A 23316-nucleotide genomic window follows, 5' to 3' on the forward strand; every position below is an offset into this window, starting at 1 on the left:
CTCTGTCTCCCCTGACTTCCTGTCAGTTCTTTACTAGAAACTTGGTAATAAAGACATGAAATACCCCTCACATAATTCCCCTTCTTCCAAACTCACTTTAACATACTGATTACCTGTGAATAAAACATACGGATAAAGTTTTACAGGTAATCAGTAAATTACTGCATTGTGATCAATGACAGTCAATGTTAACACTCAGTGTATACTGTTCTGTTGTTATAAAGGTTGTTTTGAATGCTGACTGTTTGTGTGTGCATCCTTTTGTTTCAACTGTGTTGTAAAATCTGTTCATACAAGGGGTCTGTTGATCTTTAAAAATTGATCAGCAGTATATTATCAAAGTATACAACATCACTTATTGCTGCTGGTGGCTATTAATTCTATAAATCTGTAAGCACTGAAGCTTCTTAGAATTTTTATTAGGGAAACAAATAACACATTTCTGTGTATTTTAATCAAATAACTAAAATCCAACCTACACAACATAACATTTCTGTAAATGTATTTAGGTTACTAATAGACAATACATTCTTATTGTAATGAATTACTGCATGAAGTATTTACCTTTAAGAGCAAAGCAGTATTGTTTGTTTGGTAAAGGAAAGCGTTCATCTTCAGAAAGATGCATTTCAAGTGAAAGGAAACAAAATCCACACTCTAATACATGTGAATATGCATGTTGAATACAGGCTGCTTAATTATTATTTGTTTCTTCAGTAAGTTACAGTAAATATATTTTCAGATTAATTTGATTCACAGCTGTTTCCGGTTGTAATGCTATTATTCTCCCCTAAGATGGCAGTAGCTTGTTAAAAAAAAAATCAGCAGATGTTTTACCTCATGTCTCATTTAATTTGAGTTTTTGGTTTTTGCAGTTGATGCTAATCCTGTGAAAAAAAATTTAAAACATGTCTTTGAACAAAATTCCCTCTACAGTTTTACATTAGGATGATTATTATTATATTATAATTTAATATACAAATAAAAATGTTGTATGACAGCAGTAAGCACAAACAGACCATGGCAAATCATCAGATATCTGCAGTGCTCTTATTTCAAAAACCATGTTCATACAAAGACTGGGTTATTGTACGGGAACAATACTAAAGCTACTAAATGCTGCTCTGGCTGAAAACACAGCAGAATCTGTGCTCTTAACCACCACAAATAGGTAGTTTGGAGCTTTGCGTGCTTTCTGCTGCACTAATAACAAAGACAGAGAAGCTTGTCCAACATCCATCAACATTTGAGAGACCAAAATCCACATTCCAACAGAGTGGCGTCCGCTAGACTGACAACTCAGTAATGTTTTGACAGACACCAGAAGAACAAAATTCCTCAAAAACAGCAGGACACAGTATGTGAAAGCAGCAAAGTGAGCATTGAAACAGCTCTACTCAAACAGCAACACCAGTGCAGCTCTAAACACGTTTTTGTTGTCTCTGATCCGACCATGTCCCACTAGGCTGCGCTTTGAAAAAGTGCCTCATGAAAAGTCGTCTCCGTGTGAAGTCCAGAAACCTCAGAGGTGTCATGCTGCGACTTCATAAAGTCACCATCAGTGGGTTGTCAGACTGGCATGAGCTGCCAACAGGAGGCTCCTCATGGGCTCATAAAGGATGAATGACCGGCTCCTGCAAGATGTTTCACTGCATGTGGGAGGAGGGAGAGATGGAGAAACTGTCAGCTCGGGGCTCACAGGCGACTGTGTGCAGGGAGATGATGACTGCTGGTGGAGGAAGTACTCACATCCTTTACTTAAGTAGAAGTACGAAAGCACTAAGATACTCATCATTACAATACTGTAATATACAATCGAGCCTGTGAGTATTTCAACAGCTACACATTTTTTGTTGAAGACTTAAAGTATTCACTGATTGACAAGGATTATATTGGAATATCATGATTTTGTTTGACTGCATGTTTATCAGTTCAGTTTTTACTGAACCCCTAACCTTTGGGCACAATGGGTTAATAATCTCTCTACAATATTGTAAACCTACTCAAATGAAACCTGGGACTTAGTTGGCACTTTAATGCAGCATCCATTATTTCATTTAAATGGATTTAGCTGAAGCAGAGAAATAAAAAGAGTGTAACCATCCAAAGTTTCTGGGCTGTATTGTATCATCAGATTATAATTAGCTCGACCGCAGAGATATTGTTTTCTGTGCTGTTTGTTTGTTTGTTTGTTTGTCTGCAGAATAACAGAAAAACTACCAGCCTGATTTGGTGGAAGGGCAAAGGATGAGCAGAGGAAGAGCCCATAAACTTTGTAGCAGATCCAAATTAAATGGCAGATGAACAAATTACTTTACACTTTCATAAACATTGCAAGGTTATATTTCGCATGTTAATAAATGACATGTTAATCCTGGATCCCGTGTGTCACTTATGATGTATAGTAAGTATAGTATGTAAGTATAATGTGTCACTTCCTGTATATGACATGATGTACAATTCTGCTGCTCACAGATCTATCATAGCTCATGAGTCATAGCTCACCAACAATAAATCTCTCTGCACAGGAGTTAATTTTGATTTATCACACATGCTTTCTTTACTCAGGCACTTGTGTTGCTAAACTTCTTGCTAATTCCATACTGAATGTGCGATTAAACAACCTGTAAAACGTTTTTTTATAGGTTGTTGTTTTTACATCTTAAATCTGTAAAATAACCAAAGAAGGAGTTAAAAAGTCCAATATTTCTAGAGTAGGAGTGTATAGTGGCAAATAAAGAAAATACTCAAGTCAAGTACAAGTACCTAAAAACTTTAGTTTAGTACTGTACTTGAGCAAATGTACACGCAGTGGTCACATACCACGTCGAAGCCGACTCCACAGGACTCTCACAGAATGCAAGATGTTAAAGATTGCAGGACAAAAGGACCACATAGATGGATCGTTTCAGTGTGCTTATTCAGTATTTCAGATTATAGCCATTTGTAATCTGTTCTGGCAGCGAAGGGGGCAAACTCTTGTCCTCCTGAGGTCATTTGAATTGCAATCAGGACAACACCCGAGATTGAATTTGCATTGAGATTCCTGCATATTTAACACAGACCTGCTTTTTCCCTGCAGGCCCAAATGCTATTTGCAGTGTACTTGTATTGTAGAAACAGAAAACATGTTTGTGACTAAAATAATAACAACAATCATTTGGGGGATGCAGCATTTTCTTTGTTTACACTAAGAGAATATGAAGCTCTGGCAGTGTGGCCAGGAAATGAAAGGAAATGGTGTGTCACATGCCCCCACATACATCACAGCAGGGTTTTAGGGCTAAAGTAATGGATTCCTCACACACGCCATTACTTCAAAGTGGAAATCATGAGGACACCGCCACCTGCGAGGCCAAGTTCTCTTACTAGGAGTAAAACTGCTCAGTGAATGACGAGACTGTTGCAATTCACTCAACTCTCCCTTCAAATCAATATTTCCGATGTTTATCGTTATTTTCCAAGGATGATGGAAATACTGATGAACTTCATCGTGTGTCCGATAATTATAGTTTAACAAAAATAAATAATTACTGCGCGAGATATATCAAACAAAATTGACCCAGAATCACAGTGTAGCTTTTCTTTATGTGTTGTAAAGAAGCTGTGTAATTTATGGCTCTGCCCCAGTAAGAGCTCTCTGTATACTCTTAGGCTGTTAGTAGGGGCTAAAATTCAATTTCCCTCAAGACCCATAAATTAAAAAAAAAGTTATGGCACATGACAAGCTAGCACACCCAACTTCTGTTGTAAGTATCAAAGCACTAAATCACTGGGAGTATCAGACTGCGGCCTGCAGACTAACGGCTGCTGTTGTACAGTGACGTCTTTGAACAGGACAGAAATATGATTTGTTGTTTCTTAATTTATTTTTGTTTTGAGAGTCACAATGGCTGCATTGTTTTGTTTTACTTTTTGTTTTTCCTGTCCCTGTTTGTTATTTGAATTGATTTTTAACTGGATGATATTCATTGCTTTGTATTAAATACAAATGGATATATATATATATATATATATATATATATATACATTGGGTTTTCATACACTTGAACTATCAATGTCTCAGTAGCGGGAGTAGGATGTTTACACTATTTATCCATTTGTTTACCATTTTCTTCATAAAAAGCACCAAACCATTTGTACTGCTTATTCAGTAATTTGATCTACTTAAACAGCTTATTCAGTTTTAGCTATTTATTTCAATCATTCAGCTATTCTTTTGGTTGATCATTAAATACTTGTCATGTAACAACACGAAAGCTTCAAGTGCTACAGCTGATTCAAGATATGGATATAGTTTTTGACAATTGCACAAGTACCCCTGGGGTGCAACTACCTCAGATTGGTCATCACTGTCTGAGATAATTCTATTATGTATGATAGTTTTCAGCAACATGGACAGCACCCAGTGAACTCCAAAACCACAAATCTTCTCTGAATGGAAGAATCAGCCTTTAATTACTATAATATGAGGCACTTTTTTTTTCAAGTTTATTGGGGGGGGGGGGGGGGGGGGGGGGTGTCAGGATCGAAAATATTGCCAACATGGAAATGACTGTATTTCCAACAAGGATGGGTTTGGGAGGTTAAGAAAAACATCCATCCGTGATGAGTCCTCACCCCCCAGTGAAGCCCACATCTCAACTGCAGCGGTCTGAAGCAGAGGACAGAAAAGTTGAACCAAACGTGTCAACTTGACAGACCGCTTAACTCGACACTGTACTTTCCTGGAGTCAAAACCAATGAGCCACAGAACGGCCTTTTAACTCACAGCTCAGAGAAAATCTTATTTCTTATTTCATTTCAACTTTACTGTCTCAAAATGCTGAGTCATTACATTTTTCGTGGCTCTTCAAAAACAAAGCCTCTCTGGCGGAGCTGTATGGGAGACAAGCGCCGGCCCAGAGCTCAACATAGGTGACATCAGAAGAGCAGCACAAGTTTTTCAGCAGGGTGCGACAGACAATAAGAAAAAGACACTGGTTTCTGCACTTTGTAGTGATTTCTCTCAGTCCCCTTTTTCCCAGACTGCCGCAGAGAGTTGGAACGATGAAGCTGAGCTGTGTCACACCTACACAGCAGCAGAGGCTGTTATCTTTTTGCTCACAGCCTATTTCTGCTGCCTCTGCCAGTGTATTTGTGTGCGGGAACCTACACACACGTTTATGGCAATGCATGTGTTTGTGTGTCTTCTCAGGGGGTAAACACACAAGGATGAGCAGGAGTAAGACGGATGAGACTGAGCGCGGTAGTCACAAAACATCTCCGTTGACTGGAGAGACGGCAGAAAAGAAGGATTTGGGGGAGCAGAGGTACGAGTTGCCAAACTCAAGCAAAAAAACAAAGCAAAAAAAAAAAGGCAATTATTTTCTGAAATGTAGCTATAGTTGTGTGACTTTCAAAGATTCTTTTTCCGACAAACCATCATTAAAACTGGGAGTTCTCCACAGCCTAATACTGGAAACACATCAAGAGGTGTGCTAATGGATATCATTAAATGCTCTTCGGGATAGTCTGCATGTATCAAGCTTTTGAGCATCACAAGAAGCTATAGCCCTGCAGTGTACAGTCTGATTCATTCATGGCTTTCCTTCACATCAAAGGGCCTCAATCAGGCAGCCTTCAATTTACTAAGAGAGATCCCCCCCCCCCCCCCCCCCCCCCCCCTTCATCCAAGGAGCAGTCACTCGTTACTCTCTCTTTGTTAACAACCCACAAGGCAATAGTAGGGAGTATCTCTGGTTTGCACAGGCCCAGAGCCAGCTGCTTGTGGATGACTCATAGGACAGTGCTTCCCTCTGGGGGGCTCCGTTTTCTCCTCCTCACTGCTACTGTACCTCTCTACTCTCTCCCGCTGTCTCGCCTCCTCGCTCCACTCGTTCTCCCTCCTGTGTGCTCTCTTTAATCTCCTTTACTTCACACTACAGCCCCTCCTCCCTCAGTCCTCTCTCCACCTGTCAGCTCTTTCTCATCTTTAAAGTCACCCCTCGCCTGCCTCTCCTTGATTATCTCGACATATTCTCTCTTCTTCTTTCCTTCCAGCCACGCAGATGATACTGGCTCCAGGTCACTGAGGAGGTAATCCGAGGTGTGAAGTAAATACATGCGGCGGGCACAGCGCAGAGTAAATAGAGCAGTGTAGGACGTGTTATCCGAGCACGACGTGAAAGTAACACCTGCTTTCATTTATTTAAAATCGTAGAGAAATTTTAAAAAGCAGAGCATTATGTGAACTTTTCAGTTTGATACTAAATGGCACACATCAACCGGGGACAAGGTTCTCACTGCTGAAATGGTTTATCGCTGCTGGCAGCACTTGCAGATGTTACAGTTTTTTGATTTGCATGAGATAAAAATAGTGACACCAAAATGTGAGTAATGAGTGCAATGATACAGCTGCAAGTTATGAATCTGATCAATTCTCCAGATGCATTTTCAATCCATGAGCAGTTTGATGACGAGTCCTCAGAAATGAATGACTAGAGGCATTTTCACTCTTGAAAATCCGAACTGAGCTTGATGTTTTTGTTATATTTTATCAGGTTTGTTTCACCTTCATCTTGCAATTTTCCAAGTGCACTACAGAACTTTACATGACATACCTACGTCCCTGTAGGGCGTTTGGTCAATTCAGCCGATAGTCTTTTCAGTTTGAATGGAGAAAAATGAACAGATCCATTCCTTTGCCACCATATTATTCATTGGTCTGGAACCTTGGTCCGGGGCTCCTTTCACACCTGCTATTTTGGTTTCGATCAAACTGAGAAGTCCAAAGGTCTGAACCATAAAAGCTCATTTTAAAAGCAGCCTTTTCTCTGTTGTTTAGCAATTTTTCTCTTATCTGATTTTTATCTTATCTGTGAGCAGGGCAGCCTCATTTGTCTGTGCCTTGCAAAGCTTTTCCCACACCACAAAGATAAGTCTTATTTCTGATTAAAATGTAGCTCTTTAAGGTTTCAAGGTTCAGGAATAAAAGCGTCTTTGTAGGTTTTTGTGCCGGGTTTAAGGTTATTAATGGACAATCAGAATTGTTGAGACTACAAGCACTTCTATCTCTTATTATGTTTTGAAGCAATTTAGACTGTGGTCTTTTTCACGTGCAGGCAATTAAAACATAAACATTCAGCTTTTTAGTTTCAGACTGGGCTATTTACCTCTACAATCTTCCTGTTTTGTGCTGGCATATTAAATCAGACAAAACCCCTAAAATGTTTGTGTTGTTTTTGTGCCTTTTTATGGTGTACAAGCTGTTCCAGCATGCAACAAATAGTAAATAAGGCTCCCTCTGCCAGGATGTAATGATATTCAGTACATCAGACTGCTCTCTGAGAAGTCAGCACCTTCATACTGTGGCTACTCAGCTCCTCTCCATTGCCTATTTGTTGATATTAATGTACATGGCCATTGCTTTAACGACTGATTTTTATATATTTTCCCCTTCAAGGCAGAAGAATATTTATCTCAAGGTTACTGCAAACATAATATCTCCGCTGTGTCCTTTGGTTTAAATGTAAATTGAAAAGGTAAAAGAAATATGGAATTATTGTGTTTCTTTTCAGTAAATATGACCTGATAATTGCGGTGATTCATCACAGTTATTTTCTGAGTGGAGGGCTATCCCAGCTGACAAATCTCCAACACATTATCTCCTATGGGTGGTAATGGGAACACCCACTGCTCCACTCTGACTCCATTACAGTGCACTGAAAACTCACTCATTTTTAAAATATCATTCCTTATCGGTAGCCTAATGAGGATTTATAGGCAATACAAATGCAGCTAGTGAATTGTGGTGGTGAGTGGGTTTGTGCTACTGAGCGAGACCTGTGCTGTAGCCCCAAGGTGAGAGGGGTTCGTTTCGACCAGCTGAGCACAAAGCTTACAAAAGAGAAGTGTACCACATAGTTAACGATCCTTCTTACCAACTCAAAATCCCAATCTGCAAAGCAATAGCGTTATGTTTTCAATTGACCTGAGCTCTACAAATTGATGGCTGCCGTTACACCGACCAAAACCAGACATGAGGCAGCTTACCTTGCTGCTGGAGAACCTGCAGGCTGCTTTAATTGGGCAATGAGCCAGTACAGTGACATACCACGAAGACATCGGGTTCTGGTAGGTTTCCAGGTCAATACTGAAACAGCAGTCTGCCCTGATCTCTGATTAGAGTGGGGAAGGCTCCTGCACGCCTCTATCCTCACCCTGTTGAGCAGATCAAAAACAGACATTGACTCCTGATTATCTTTTGTTAACTGTTGACCACACTGACTGCTGGCCTTATTAATGAAGGTGTAATTTGTTAGTTACAAATTAACTGTTATTGTTGCTCAAATTACAAGTTACCAGCTTTAATCTATATCTGTAGTTATTTGTCTTCAGTTTTATATTCTAGATACAGAAAAATATGTTGAAGTATTTCGATTTGATACATTTGATAACTTACTGCATTACTATACAGACATAATTCATAGCGTACTGGCATTGTGCCGTATTGACAAACCAAAGAATCAAGTTAAATAGATTATAGATTTTTCCAATTTAAAGTTTTAACATTTAAAGGAATAGTTCCACATTTTGGATAATTTGTTTATCGGCTTACTTGTCTGTATGGTAATTATGAAGCTCAGCTAAGCATAAAGAGGAGAGAAAGGAGCCTTTTCTAGTGATAACTGGTCTCCAAGAAGTTAGTGAGCCCTGCCAAGTGGAGGCATTACCCTCTGTAAAAACCATGTCATTTTTACACACTTCAGTTTTTTTAATGAATTAAATAAACATGATGTGATAATTAGTGCGTGTTAGAGGTGCCAATGGGTCGATTTTGTTACCTTCTGTTTCCAGTCTTTATGCTAAACTAAGCTAACCATCTGCTTCACATTTAACAGACAGATACAAGACTGTATCAATCTTCTCATTTAACTCTTGGTAGAAAAGTGAAGAAGTGTATTTTCTTGAACTAGTCCTTTAAATGTACCAGCCCATAAACTATGTATAAAAAAGGTTGCCACGTGGACCAGACAGGTTTTTTTGCAGCATTTATTTTGAATCATAAAATTTTGCCTGTCAGAACTTCAGTGCAATATGTTCTGAGCAAAACTCTGTGGTAAATAATTTTTTTATGCATATTATACATGTTATATACAGTATAAATAGGTTGTAATTCTACGTCATTAGCTGTTGATTTTCTTCCTGGCTGCCAGTCGGTGGTTATTGTTCAAGCAGCATGTGGGTTGGGGCAAGGGAGGTGTTGACTCTATCTTAGGCTGGTAATTTATGGCTCTAGCTGCTGTCTCCCCCTCCCCAGGTGGACATATTGATTCCTCAGCAGTGCATCTAATTAGGGGGTGAAAAACAAATTCCTAAGGGAGACACGCTGTGAGGGGACAGCGCTTGCTGTGATTGGACACCAGTTTCCAAGGGGAATAAATGAGTGGCTACAAATCAACCAACGTGTTAAAATATACAAAGATAAAAAAAAGACTCCAATACAAATTTAATGAGATTAGTTTTTCTAATGCGTGATCCTACAATGACAGTTGTATTTAGTAAACAAGGGAAATGCACTGAAGACAGGTGACCTTAAGGGACTTCCACAGATTTTACAGTTTGTTTACAGGTGTTAGGGAAAACTACTGTAATATATTTTGACTACAGAGGAAGCTGTGTAAAGTATGATGCATATTGGGGTCAGAAAACTATGAGTTTAGAAATAAATGTAAAAAAAAAAATATCTGGGTGTTTGGGCTCAGAAAGACACGTGTATCTGTAGCCAGCTCCTCAATCTTGCTTGAGGTTAGCAGCTTGAGGCTAAATTAGCCAGTACTAGCGTAACACTGGAGGGGGAAGTTGGCCTTCAGGGCTTTCTGCCAGAAGGCCTTTTTAACAGAAAACCAACCCCTTTCCTCTTTGTTATAACCCCATCTCTTTCTGACAGAAAGCCCTGAAGCCAAACTTCTCCCAAAACCACCACAGACCCAGACAGACCTGTCAGTGGTAGAGCTGCAGTAATGCGGTAATGTTGGTGCCATGTTTTGACAAGAAAGAAGAAACAAATATTCTAACATTTATATTTTGTTAATATATCTGGATCTGTCGCATCAATTTTATGCTTTCTTCCATACACTGTCATTGGTGACTCCAATAATGTTGTATGAGCACTAGGCTGAATGGATGGAGTACTCTACAGTGAGGATTGAAAGTTGAAGCAGGTCCATAATTTTATAATAGCAATGTACAAAATGGAAATGTGAAAACAATAACAGAGGGGTCATAATGGTGATGAACTTACACAGAATCTAAAACACCTTCATCTTTTTGGAGCTTCAAAATGACATCCACGTCTCATTTTTAGCTGTGAAGGCCACGTTTTGGTTCCCTCTCACTGCTCTCGTTGCTATTTTCATGCACAGCAGGCAGCTGTTTTCAGCACAGCTCTAAAGAGCCGCTATTATCCAGTAGCATAGCCAGAGGTGACATTGTGAGTGGGCATAGAGGAAATCAGGTGGACCTAAACCTTCAAGACCCTTTGGCACAGTACTGGCAAAAAAAAACATGGCATGGAAGGGAACATAAAACACCAGCAGAGGAACCTGAACAAACCAGTGGTGTAAAGAAACCAAGTACATTTAATCAAGAACTGTACAGTGTTTGATGCTACGTCATACTTCCACTACATTTATTTGACAGCTTTAGTTACTTTTAGATGAAGATTTAACACAATGGATATAATAAGAATCTTTAAAAATACAACACATTGATTAAGATTAAACCAGTGGTTTCCAACCTTTTTATTTTCACTCTGACATCTTACAAAAGTCATTGTGTTGTCAGGGTCACATTTCAGATGTCTATTAATGTTAACAGCTTCAACAAATAGTGATTTTTCCCCTCGAAAACTTCTCAAACGGTATCATTTCAATAAATGTATGAATGATCCAATATCTCACCAAAAATAAAAGATTAGAGAAATCCAAAAAATAAAGAGATTTGTTCATCAGGATTTTCTGTTTTCTTCTTTCCTGTCCTAGTAATAATCTGACGATCCCTCACATGGATCTGCTGGTCATGTAAATAAACCTATATAAAGTAGTTCAAGCTAGCTCCACCTGCAGCAGCTGCAACAGTAATAAGGTGCTTACACAGTGATGCTTCAGTATCAATGGTCTAATGATATATAATAATATATCAGTCAGAGAGACCAAACCAGAACTTTTACTTTAATACTTCAACTACATTTTTCTGCAAATACACAATGTAGTTATATTTAAGTAGGATTTTGTTTCATGCAGGACTTTTACTCGTAATGGAGTATTTGTACATTGTTGTACTAATACTTTTAGAGTGTAGGATCTGAATACTTCTTCCATCATGGGGCAAACAAACACAAGAAATGAATTACACCTGTTGGAGGCCATAGCCTGGCCAGAAAAAAAACCACATAAAGTCACACACCTGGAGAAATGCATCCACTTATGTCAGGGCACAGAAAGAGCAGGATAAAATCTTTGTTACAATAAAAATAAACAGGAAACCCACCAAGGGGACACAGAAAACAGCTTACCTGGAATGACTGAACTGTTGGTTGGTTGGTTGGTTGAAAGCATGAAGAAGATTCAGTTTGCGCTTCACCACCGACACTGTGACGTCTGGAAGTTGAGTGGAGGGACATCACTGCACAGTTTGTCTTGTGAAGTTACCGGGGTCAAGCAGCCTACTTTTCCGGAGAAAGGTAACTCATGGCCAGGTTGGGTTGGGCTGAGTTATCATCCTCATTCAACGAGCTAATTACCGTTTGACGGCGCTCATGCTCAAGACATTACGAAATGTCAAATAACTACAGGGATACCAGCCTCGGCACGGGGACAGTGTTGGCATCTGCCTTGCACAAGTGACACAGATGTCAACTTATTCACAATGGTTTGTTTATGCCTTTTCATAAATCAGTTTCTCAACTTCTTGACGAGTGTAGAGGCTGTACCCCATGAATACTGTACACATGGAATTTACGTAGCTCTGGTTGGTCATGTGACAAGACGTCACTGCTCTCAACTATAAAAGCTTACCTGTCTTTAGGTAGCATTATTTTTAACTAGACCTGGCTTTGTATAAGAATTATGGCTCAATACATTATTATTATTTCTAAGTTTGAATGTAATAACAAACTTTTGGATACATGACAATTATTAAACTTGTAAATGGAAAATTCCACAAACACAAGATTCTCTTAGTCCTTCCCAAGCATTAATATGTTTTGGTAGAATTAAATTTGTCCATAGATACCTGAACCTTTATGGCAAACCAAAGTGAATGCATTGCTATATTTTAAATCATTATTTTCCGAGGCCTCTGATTAAGCTCTACTGACCCTCACTGAAATTGTTGTCTATTCTTTATGTTTACATTTTATTTAACAAGCCTATGGCAAACTTACTAGTGTTAATATTACTTCATTCAGTCCATCCATCATCTATACCCGTTTTATCCTGAACAGGGTTACGGGGGAGCCCGGAGCCTATCCCGCTTAACTTTGGGCAAAGGCAGGGTTCACCCTGGACAGATCGCAAGTTTATCACAGGGCCAACACTTATAGACAAACAGAAACAAAGACCATTCACACCTAAGGGCAATTTGTAGATCCATGGTACCTGGAGAGAACCCACGCAGGCACAGGGAGAACATACAAACTCCACACAGAAAGGCCCAAGCCCAGATTTGAACCCAGAACCTTTTCCCTGCGAGGTGACAATGCTAACCACTGCACCACAGGGACAGTATAATATCACATAATTTGTATATGTAATTAATTTTTTTACTTTCTTATATTTCTATTTATTGATACATAATTATTTTTTCCACTCTAAATTCATGCATTGCACGAGTGACGGTCTTAAGCTAAATGTTCATAATGTTAAGTCAAGAGGAAAAAAAAAAACCTCATGGTCCAGCTTTGAGAATAACAACTAAATATTATTCTTTTCTGTTCCTCATAATAAGTAGCATGCTTCGTCTCTGATTTTTAGACTGGAGGTTAACTACAAGCTCCCTTTCCTCTGAGCAGAGCAGCAGGCAGACACAGGAGGAAGATGGACAGATTTGTTGCAGAAGTGTTGCTTCTGACATTCGGCAGTGGTAAACAAGACAGTCTCATTTCTAGCTCTTACATAATCTGGAGATCATTTAAAAAGATTTGACTTTGAAGCCGAGTGAGGTCCACCCATGGTGACGATTCATCTCATAAAACAGCAGAAAGACAGAGTTGGCCACTATTTAATGAACACGGTGGAGCATTTAGACGCTACCAAGTCAGACATTTTCTTCCAGGAGTTGGTAGAGATAAAAAACAGAGCTTAAAGGAGAATCAATATTGGACTTCCATTGTCAGATTTTTGTTGATGTGTTAACTATTTTCACACAAGTTCACCATAATCAATGTGAGACACTAAAAACCCAGATTGCATTCTGCCAAAGTTGTCAATATTTTATTAATCTTCATTTAAGGCAATCCATTACAAAGCATTTCACAAACCACAGTTTGACGACAATATCATGTCCAACACCTGGTTTGGAAATTATTCAGCATGCAAGTCAGAGACCAAGAGAGGTATGTAAACAACCTGGGATCAAACAGGAGCAGTGGCAAGAAGAACCCATACAGTATGCGTCTCCTAGGAACAGAATGGAACGAAAGCAGAGATGCAACATGCTGGAGGTGGCTGGTAAATGCACTAATCAGGTGAAATGAAGGCAGACTATCACACTTCCTGCCACTTTGGCACAAACATGCACATTGTCTAAAGAGGCCAAGTTCAACAACTGAACACATATGAATAATCTTAAATGGGGCTTATGTACATACAGTAATAAGAGATCAGGCCCAAATACAATTTAAAAAGAAGGGACAAACAATGAAATTTACCCCGAGAGAAAGGAAATAATTCTGTTGTTGGAAAAAAGCATCTTTTATCCTAAAAAAAAAAATTGAATTCACAATAATTTCATGTTTCACAGTTGCATAATTGTCATTGCTGTGTCCACTTCATATTTAGAGATTATTTATTAAATACCGAGGATAATGGTGTCCTAATTTCTCTGAGGGGTCACAGAGTTTACAGGCCTCAGCAAAAAAGACTAGCTGGTTATAATATGAGGAGAAAAGCCTCATACTACTACTACTTTAATCGAGTTACGCGTCATAATAATTAAATGAAATATGTTGGAAAAGTGCACGCAACACCTCAACTTCACGTTTTTGTTTCCTTTTTCCTCAGACATTTTCAATCACACTTTGTGTATGAGCTGCATATCGACGCTGATTTAACGAGCATCACCTCTGCTAAATGTACTTTTCAACAATAAATATCTGTGAGCAATGAAGAAAATCCAACTTACATTTGCTAATATGAATGAAGTTCATGATGCATATTAGCTAAATAATTTATAATACTGAAAAATATTTTATGAGAAATGTATTTGATGTATATTATTCATTTTCTTTTGGATTGAACGTCTTTCTGCAGAGGTATACTGGTATTTATGAGTGTTATGTAACGGAACTTAACAGATTCAAGTGAATTTGGCAGCAGATTAAACTCTGCTTTGTCTTTCGAGGGAGAAATGTCATCACTAATGAAAAATTCAGACAGAAAAAAAAAAGTCTATTGTGGATCTGGACTTGTGACAGAAGGAGCTCAGTGTCTCTGGACTGAGTTTCTGCAGTATCCCAAGACACTGCAGCAGTGGGAGTCAGAAGAACAGTAAAGCGGCTAACAAAGACTGTAAACACAAAATAAAATACAACAGAGCTTTATATTCTCAGAGAACAACACGACAAATCTTTGTAAACGTTGGTTCTCCGGTGTCATTCAAGGAAACACTGTTTAGACATAAAATAAGAACAAATAATGCACAAACAAAACAGATCCAAAATACACTAATTTTTTTAATGGAACCCATGAATGTTTACTTTCTCCTTGAGGCAATGTAAATAGCCACAGTTGAATTGTAAACAAGTCTTGACTGAATATTGTACAACAAGGCTCGGTGACACTGCTTACTTTCATTACTTCAAAGATCATTCGTGAAGCGCTGCAAGTATAAAAAGTACAGAACACTGGTGGAGAGTGCGTATCAGCTACTGGGGCTGAAAAAAGTCCGAATCTTGCAACAGTTTATCATCTCCAACATTTTCTGTGTACATCTTGAACATGAGACCTGCGGCTGCCGGCAGAGTAACACCTGGGTCACTGAATTTGGATATGTTTCCATATAATAGGCACATTTGGATCGTGATATTGAGTGACCGAGAGATACTCGTGAAAAAAATGGCCTTTATATATAGATAACTTATGATGTGCACAACTGAGCCACAATGGCTGTATCTGTCTTTAGAAACATGTATACAGTGACGAAAAATAAAACACCATGAACAAATGTGTATCAACAACTGGCTTGAATTAGATTATAAAAAGAATTGTGCAATTGAATCTTGGCTATTTAATGGGTTATGAGTTATAAAAGGGGCTGTTGTGCATTAGTGTAAAACAATGTTGTCTGGGAACAATCAATGTTATTTGGAGAAAAGTAATATACGGAAGAACAACAAAAAAGAGATGGGCTGGTTTTGTTTTGTGCAATCAATTGTTTTCTTCTGATCACTTTTAAAAATGAAAAGTTCAACATAAATATCTCAAACTCTGTTGAAAGATTTGTGATTGTTCAATCTTCATTCTGGGAAATCAAACAATCAAATCCAATTAGGGAGAAAAAAGTGATAGTTGACATCAGTCTTTCAAAAGTATATTTAAAGGTTCCTTTAAAAGTACTGAAGAGAATCCCAGATAATAAACTGTAACCACAACAGATATAATGGAAAGAAACACAAACAGCAAGATGGCAAATGAGATATGCCAACAAAAACTGTACAATGTACCTCTTTGTATACTAATGGAGAAAGCGAGCAAATGCTTTGAGTTATTCTTCTATTTAGCAACTAAAAAATACAGATTTTTATGATAAATATAATCTTAATATTTCAGTATAATAGTTATTTTATAAACACTCTTCCTGTTGTCATCCTGTTTGAAAAGATGCTGGAAGAGAATGTTAAAGCCATGTTGAAAACATAATGTGGTCTCCTTTCCATTATCTTCATTGTGGTCGGTTTTCTCAAAATAATGGTCATCAGCTTATTAACCTTTGTGCTTTGTATTTGGACAGTAATTAGTGCATTTTGTTAATATAAATATAAGAAATACGTCAAGACATGGTGCTGAAAGATCAGTATGGCAACAGCTCACAGGAGGTCCTCTACATTACAGCTTGCAATCTAAAATTATCCTTCAGTGAAAATGATCCATAAACTGCTGAATAGATTTTTATCACATGCTTTTATATTACAGTCCTTATCAAAGTAGAAATGGGGGTTGTTTTTATTACACTGGTCACAAAATATAAGATGGAAAACTACAGAGGAAATATTACTTTAATCCCCACCTTTTAAAACCCCCTAAAAGGAATACATTATTTCTCAAATAAATAAATAAATTAGTAGACACATGATTTCATAGTTTAACACATATTGATTCCAAAAGGTATCACCAACTGGCACATCCTAATATATGTATGCTTTCAAACAGCCCCTTTTTACAGGTTCACTTGCTATCCATTACATCACCACTTTGACAGGTTTGACAGCAAACAACTAAAACCTCCTTTTACACCAGTCTCCTCTCAGCGCTTTCATCCTCAAGCACCCAGAGAGAAAAAACTCCCCGATCATCACAGTCGGTTCCCTCTCCAAGCAGTGTCACTGCTCCAAACAAAATGGAGTGTCATCATCTTGTTCTTTAGCTAGAATAATATACAAAAGGGCCTTGAAAGGGGGGTGGGGTGGCTGCTAGACAGGGTTGGTCTGGGGGTGGTTGTCTGCTGAGTAAGTTGGAGGGACGGGGTTGGGTTTAATGGCTCTGCTCTTCATGTAGGAGATCAGCTGGTCAGGGATCTCAGCCAGCACGTCTTTAGCCAGCCGCGCCATGCTCAGTACATGGTTACCTGTGCGGTCCATGTAGTCTCTGAATGGGACAAACTGTTGCAACATGGGAGAGAAGATGAATGACTTGTATATGAGTCTGTAAGGTATTAGTCTAAAAGGTTAAAGCTGTTCCTAGTTTTGGACCGAGCAATTTACAGAGGATTTAGTTTTTCCAAACCTGGATTTATACATAAGGCCTACATGTTCACCTCATTACTGAATAGGAGAGGTGTTCATGCTGTGATAGAAACTGGGGATCCTGGTGAACAAAACACTTTCCCTGAATACTAAGGAGGATAAATGCACAAGATGTGTTTCTATGCCATATCCCCTCAATGTAAAAACAGAAATCAAGTTTTGGAGTCTCACAGTTGTGAGGCTACACATGTAAATGAATGTGGTCGTTTTTCTTGTGGTGGCACTAAAGGAGAGGCTGAGAAATCATTCAAATCTGAAGAGGTTACCCTCTTTTGTGCAGGTGTGAATGAGACTGTGTTAGGAGTTTACATTTTAGCCTCAATAAGAGGAAAACAACAGGACAAGTGTCTACCAAAAATGCTGGGGTTCATCATCAAGGGAACATTCAGAGTACATTTCATAGAAAGCCATTGCTCAGTTGCTGATAACTTGTAAACAAAGTTGACATATTGGGAAGAGTAGTCACTGTGGATTAAAAAAACAAAAAAGTCTGAAAGTAGCCAAAATGGAAAGGCTGCACAATTGATGAATGTGTTTAGTAAATTGTTGTGGTAATGTGCTGATTTCATTTTTATATTTTATTTGTACAAGTAAATGGCAGCAGTACATGAAAGACCAGGGTGTCAGCAAAATGACCAGAAATGAATTTCGCAGAAACTTGACAATCCATACTATGTATGCTATGTATGATATCTCACACTGGAATAAAATAAAGAAGTAAAATTGCCATCTACGGTCCAGGCATGGCCACTAATGGGAAAAAAAAGATATACTTCTCATAGATTGTGCCATGGAGAAATGAGCCATTTCCTTCCCATAAAGAGCTGAGAGGGAAACACAACATTAGAAACGTCTCACCTGTACAATGTCTCTCTCTGCCAACTTCCCCCGCGAGGAGATTCTGATGTCATCACCATCCAGCTCGACCATGGCTACAGAGAAAAAAAAGAAATCTCTGGTATGACTTAATATACACGTTTGTTTCTAGTGAATCAAGAAACCAGCCAGGGAAAACATATTTTCATACTGTTAACTGATCATTTCTGAGAATGAACGATTGTTTCTGCTCTTGTGTTGAAAGTCTGAACTGGTTTAATAAAAAATAAAAAAAACATTCCGCATATGAAGAGACAACAAATAGTTTTTTTTTCCCCCTGAAGAAGTTTAATTAATATTCTCACCATCAAACTCAGCTTGGCCAACTCCAACTATGATGATCGACATGGGAAGTTTGGCTGCCTGTCGTTAACAAGAACAAACAGTCGGTTGTCACTCACATGCATGGAATACAATCATTTCTGGAAAAAGGCCCGGCATGTTTTGTAATAAAATACACATTCCAATTATGTGTAATTTTCCCCCAACACACATCTCATCGCACAAAGGCACTATTAACCTGCGAGCACAGTTCTCCAGAGAAGTCACGGATAAAAACAATTATGGATAAATGATCAAATAGACAAATAAAAATGCTACACAGTTTTTTGCTCCCATTATGTTGCATGGTTTCGGGTTGTCCGGGAGAAAACATAAAATACATGATTCAACTCTGGGGCTTTAAGGTTGATACGACAGCCAACATGTAATAGAATATGTTAAGCCAAACACTATGCAGAATACACATTTGTTTTAACAAAGTGGAATATCATACAAACGGTTAAACACTGTTCTTGTAGTTTATATAAATCCTACACACATCACTCAGTGTAACATAATTTTTTCATGACGTTGCATATAGAAAGGTTTCAAACACTGTTAACATTGAACATAAAAGTCCCGTGTCCTGCCTATTTAACTCCTGTCTGAACAAATCTTAAACCGAATTGATGCAGGATTAATAAGGGTTCTCCTCTACACAGTTTGTGGTGTAGAGGTTACTGCACTGCATGAATTTAGACCACAGCCTTGATGTTGAGTTCTGAAAGCTGTGGCATGAATGAATGATATATGCTTGTGGTAGAAATGCATTTACAGGGATAAAAGTAGGTCAGCTTTCCTGGAAAAGCTCCCAAGGGGAGAGGGCCTGTCACAGATAGGAGTGAGGACCACCCCCTTCATGGTCTCTATCATTATTCTCCCTCTATCTCCTTTGCCATTTTATCTTTTCCCTCCATTAAGCCCATTTCTCATGATCTCTCGCTGTCGCCCAAAAATACATATTCTGTTTGCCGTATGCTTGTAGGCCAGACCATACACCAATAAATGCCAGATCAGATTCTGGATGCAGAGTTGAATTATTTAGTCTACACCATTTGTTACTCTGCCCGTGCTGTAAAGTCACTCGGGGGATCTCACACCATCAGTTGGTCTCAACTCGTATTCCCTCCTCTCAGTGCAAATAACTACAATGAATGTACAGAGGCGCAGCAGATACCTGTTCTGGTGATAAGCATCATGCTATAATGCAAGAAATCTGTCTGTATGTATGTTTGTTAGCTTGTTCCTCACATATCTCGACAACCGTTCGTCCCATCGGCTTTACATTTGATGAATGCATTGCTGGGGACTTGAGGTTGTGCATTCCTGATAAAAAAAAAAACAAACAAACAGGCAATCTCAGCACCGTGCAGCAGCAAAGTTGGAATTATGCTGAACAGCTGCAGTTCCAGAGAGCATTGAAGTGGAAGTAGTCGAGTCTTCACCTACATCCACAGCAAACTGTTCTCAAGAAAACTGCACAACAATGCAAGAAGCCAGGCAATCATACTGCCAAACAGGCTATCATGAATAGGCACGGTACTTGTTACTTTTACTATTGAATAACTATACAGACACTTGAGGCGTTTGATCCTTTAATGAAAAAACAACAGGATTGTGGAACTAAAATCATGTCTGTGTCTCCCAGCATCCAAATTGTCCAGCAAATTTAATTAACTTGTTCAAATCCAATTTAGTTTTTTAAAGGAAAGCTTTTTGGCGGAGAATTACTGCATATATGAAAAGTGTTGTATACATCTACAACTACAAGTTTGAAAATGAAAAAACCTGCAGGGTGAGGAGTTGGAAAGAAGAGAGCGTACTAGACCTCTGTAGCCGGCTCTTTAACTCTGTTTGAGGTTAGAGGCACAAAATGACATTCAGTATCTACTAGCAAAGCTCACCTGAACCTCTGATCCGATCTGTCAATAGTCAAATTGCATTGGGGCAATGTAGGTGCCAAAATTTCACTAGAAGGAGAGCAAGTTGATGGTTCTGCAGCATTGATTTTGATCTTTTTGGAAAAAAAATTACATCTTTAGTGACGTCTGAGAGTTAAAGCAGTAAGAGGCACTCAAAACTAAATCTATAGAGTATTTATTTAATTTGCAGTAACTTTATGGATGATGAATTATGTTTTTCTGTCAAACAGCATGGCATATTCTGTATCAACTTGTTCCATCTCTTCACTGACGCTATAAGAACTTTACACTGAGTGAAATACTCAGAAGCCAAGAATCCATGATTTTATAGGTGCACCACTCCATCAAATGCAAACATTTCAGATGTCTTTTGGATTATTTTGTACAGATTTCATCTAAATCATGGCCGGCATATTGGACATCTTTGGAGATTCTGGGCACTTTAGGGTTCAAATGAAGTTTGGTTGTGCAGCGTGAGTTTGTACTGAGGGTAATTATGAAAGCAGTTAAAGCAACATCAAGACATTTTTAATAGCATAATTTAAACCTGCTGACTTGATTTTGTAAAATGTGACAGAATAAGTACTTTCTCTCACAGAGTTCTGATGCCAATGTATACAGATCATGTAGGATATTTTAAACATCCAAATTGTCCATGCAGGTAACACTTTTGCTTCTCTGATGCAGAATGTTTTCGATGGAAAGATAAACTAAATTAAGTCCTTTAAATGCCCCGCAACATGTAAAATATTCATGGATTTTATGATGTTACTGGTTGAGCAAGTCTCCCATCCAGACACGAAATTGACAGCAGTAATTTAATACCTGCACACAAATGAATTTATGTTTTCAGGTTAGAGAGAGACTCTCTTTTATAATTTATAATCCTAAAATGAAATTTGGAGCTTAAATGAAGATAACAAAGGAAAGAGATGCAGTTTTGAATTTACCCCAGAGGCTGTAAGATATGTGGACATGTTAGTCCACTGAAGGCTCAGCTGTGCTGCTTTGGGAGAAAAAAAGAATAAACATTCAAGCAGTTTGGTCATTTGCAGCAGTTTACCAGCCAATAACTGCTGTGTGTATTCTTTAACATTTGCTCAGAAAAATGCAGCACTGAGAAATCATAACTGCAGAGATGAGCTTTGCACAAAACTCCTCGTTAATGATTTAAACCTCCAGGGCTGAGGCTGAAAGTGAAACAGGACATTCAGTCTTCTGCTCTGTAGGCAGAGAAGAGAGCAGCCGCCAGGTCCAGGTGGCAGCAGGAGGTGGCAGGTTCAGGCTGAGCAGAGCGCAGAGCAGCAGACAAGATCTTAAAAGGAAGGTGTGGCTGTTCGAATGGTTTGATTAACAGTCGCAAATTCCCTTTAAACCCAGTCTGCTGGGGGTCAGACCACTGTGTCGCTGTGATGGTCTACCTGGTTGACGATGACTCACTGAGTGCCAGTCTTACTCCAGTGGACAGATTCTAACTACAGGTGAGCTGCAGTGTTGTCAAGACACAACAAAAATGCAGCAGGCAGTAAAGGCATTAGACAAATACAATCAATCCTTTAAAAAAAAAAAAAAAAAAAAAAAAAAAAAAGGGGCAAAACAGGTGCCTCAATTAGTGCGCTGGTTGAGGATCTTGCCTCTGTTAAAGTGAACTTGTTGACCTAAGAGGGAGTCTCAGCTGAGCCTCGCAGCACCTTGAGCTTCTCAGTAAGAAGGAAAAAATATTGGACAAACAGAGCATCTGAGCACAGGGGCTGAAACAAGTGGAGCAGAAAACATCCCATAAATCCTCAAATCTAGTGCTACTGGCTTATAAAGCCTCAAAGTAACAGAAAGCCTGAGAGCAGCGGCAAAGTAAGCTAAAAGCACCTGCAATGCCCTGCAGAGCCAAAGGGAGGGGGGAGGGAGAGGTTATAACATCCTCCTGCTTGTGTTAGAGCAGCACTTACATTCACTATGGCCTCCTTGGTTTGAGCCATGTCTGATATCACACCATCAGTGATGATGAGCAGGACAAAGTACTGAGATCCATCCTCCACTGCTGCTGCATAGCTGGGAGAAAGAAACCATCAGTTAAAAATGTTGGAAAAGATTCAGCATACATGTTCATGGGTTTACATAAGACTTTTAAATTGACTTGAACAACCAGAGACAAACTCTGAGCAGCAAAGTAACCACTGTGTCAGAGATGAAGAAAATATATTAAAAGAACACGTTAGGCAAACTCCCCCTCTACCTACATTGTGACACAAAGGCTTAATATTGCCCTGTAAAGCAGTGAAGCATGTTGTTTAGCTGTTCGTGTCTGAGAGGTCTATCAAGACACTATTATGATATCCATCAGACACCACAGTGAGTGTGTCCTAGTTTCCCGCCCATCGCTGTCTGCTCTATGAATAATTTATTAAACTGTTTATGCAAGTGCAGCAGTCATATTCTTTCAGAACATTATTGATTGCCGAGCACTTATTTGACCAGACTTGATGAGCGAGAGGAAGGAAAAAAAACAAAAACGTGGCAGATCATCGTGAGAGCCAAGGACAGGTCGTTGGTGAGCTCTGCTCTCGCCCTCATATTGGTGAATTTAACTGAGGTGCTGACGTTTTAATCAAAGAGCATGCCCAGTCAGTGACAAGAGCAAGAGCGATGACTGGTGTTTAGGGGATTGAAGAGACATTTGCCTTCCTCAGCTGCCTTACAATAATGTGGGCCATGCTCACTGGAGACAGTTGAACATATTTAGAGCATACTAATTGTAGCACCGAAGTCAATCCCGTGTGACAGACTCCTACACAGGTGAGAGCATGGAACAAGCACAGTGGATACATTAACCATTTAACATCCTTCTGTACATTTAGTGTTCGGTATGCAGCTTTCAACCCTTCAACAGCATCGCCTGCTTTCATTAAATGATCAGCTTTCTGCTTGTGATGCATGTAAAATCAAAACCGAATGCGAGCTTCAAAACCATCTACT

The 23316-nt window shown here is 38.9% G+C and overlaps 1 protein-coding gene across 2 annotated transcripts in view; it reads right to left on the reverse strand.

The window, feature by feature from the left end:
- Positions 1–13459: 13459 nt before the first annotated feature.
- cpne5a (copine Va) overlaps positions 13460–23316 on the reverse strand; it is a 71584-nt gene continuing 61727 nt past the window's right edge. For both annotated transcript variants that reach the window (XM_069140706.1, XM_069140705.1), the window contains 4 exons: positions 22290–22392; positions 18406–18463; positions 18083–18156; positions 13460–17080 (listed from right to left, as the gene is read on the reverse strand). In XM_069140706.1, coding sequence (XP_068996807.1) covers positions 16892–17080; positions 18083–18156; positions 18406–18463; positions 22290–22392 — 424 coding nt within the window. In that variant the 3' untranslated portion in view covers positions 13460–16891. The remainder of the gene's footprint in view (positions 17081–18082; positions 18157–18405; positions 18464–22289; positions 22393–23316) is intronic.

This window comes from Embiotoca jacksoni, unplaced genomic scaffold (assembly GCF_022577435.1).
Source record: "Embiotoca jacksoni isolate LCO1_2020_lvr unplaced genomic scaffold, fEmbJac1.0.p SCAF_9, whole genome shotgun sequence".
NCBI lineage: Eukaryota > Metazoa > Chordata > Actinopteri > Embiotocidae > Embiotoca > Embiotoca jacksoni.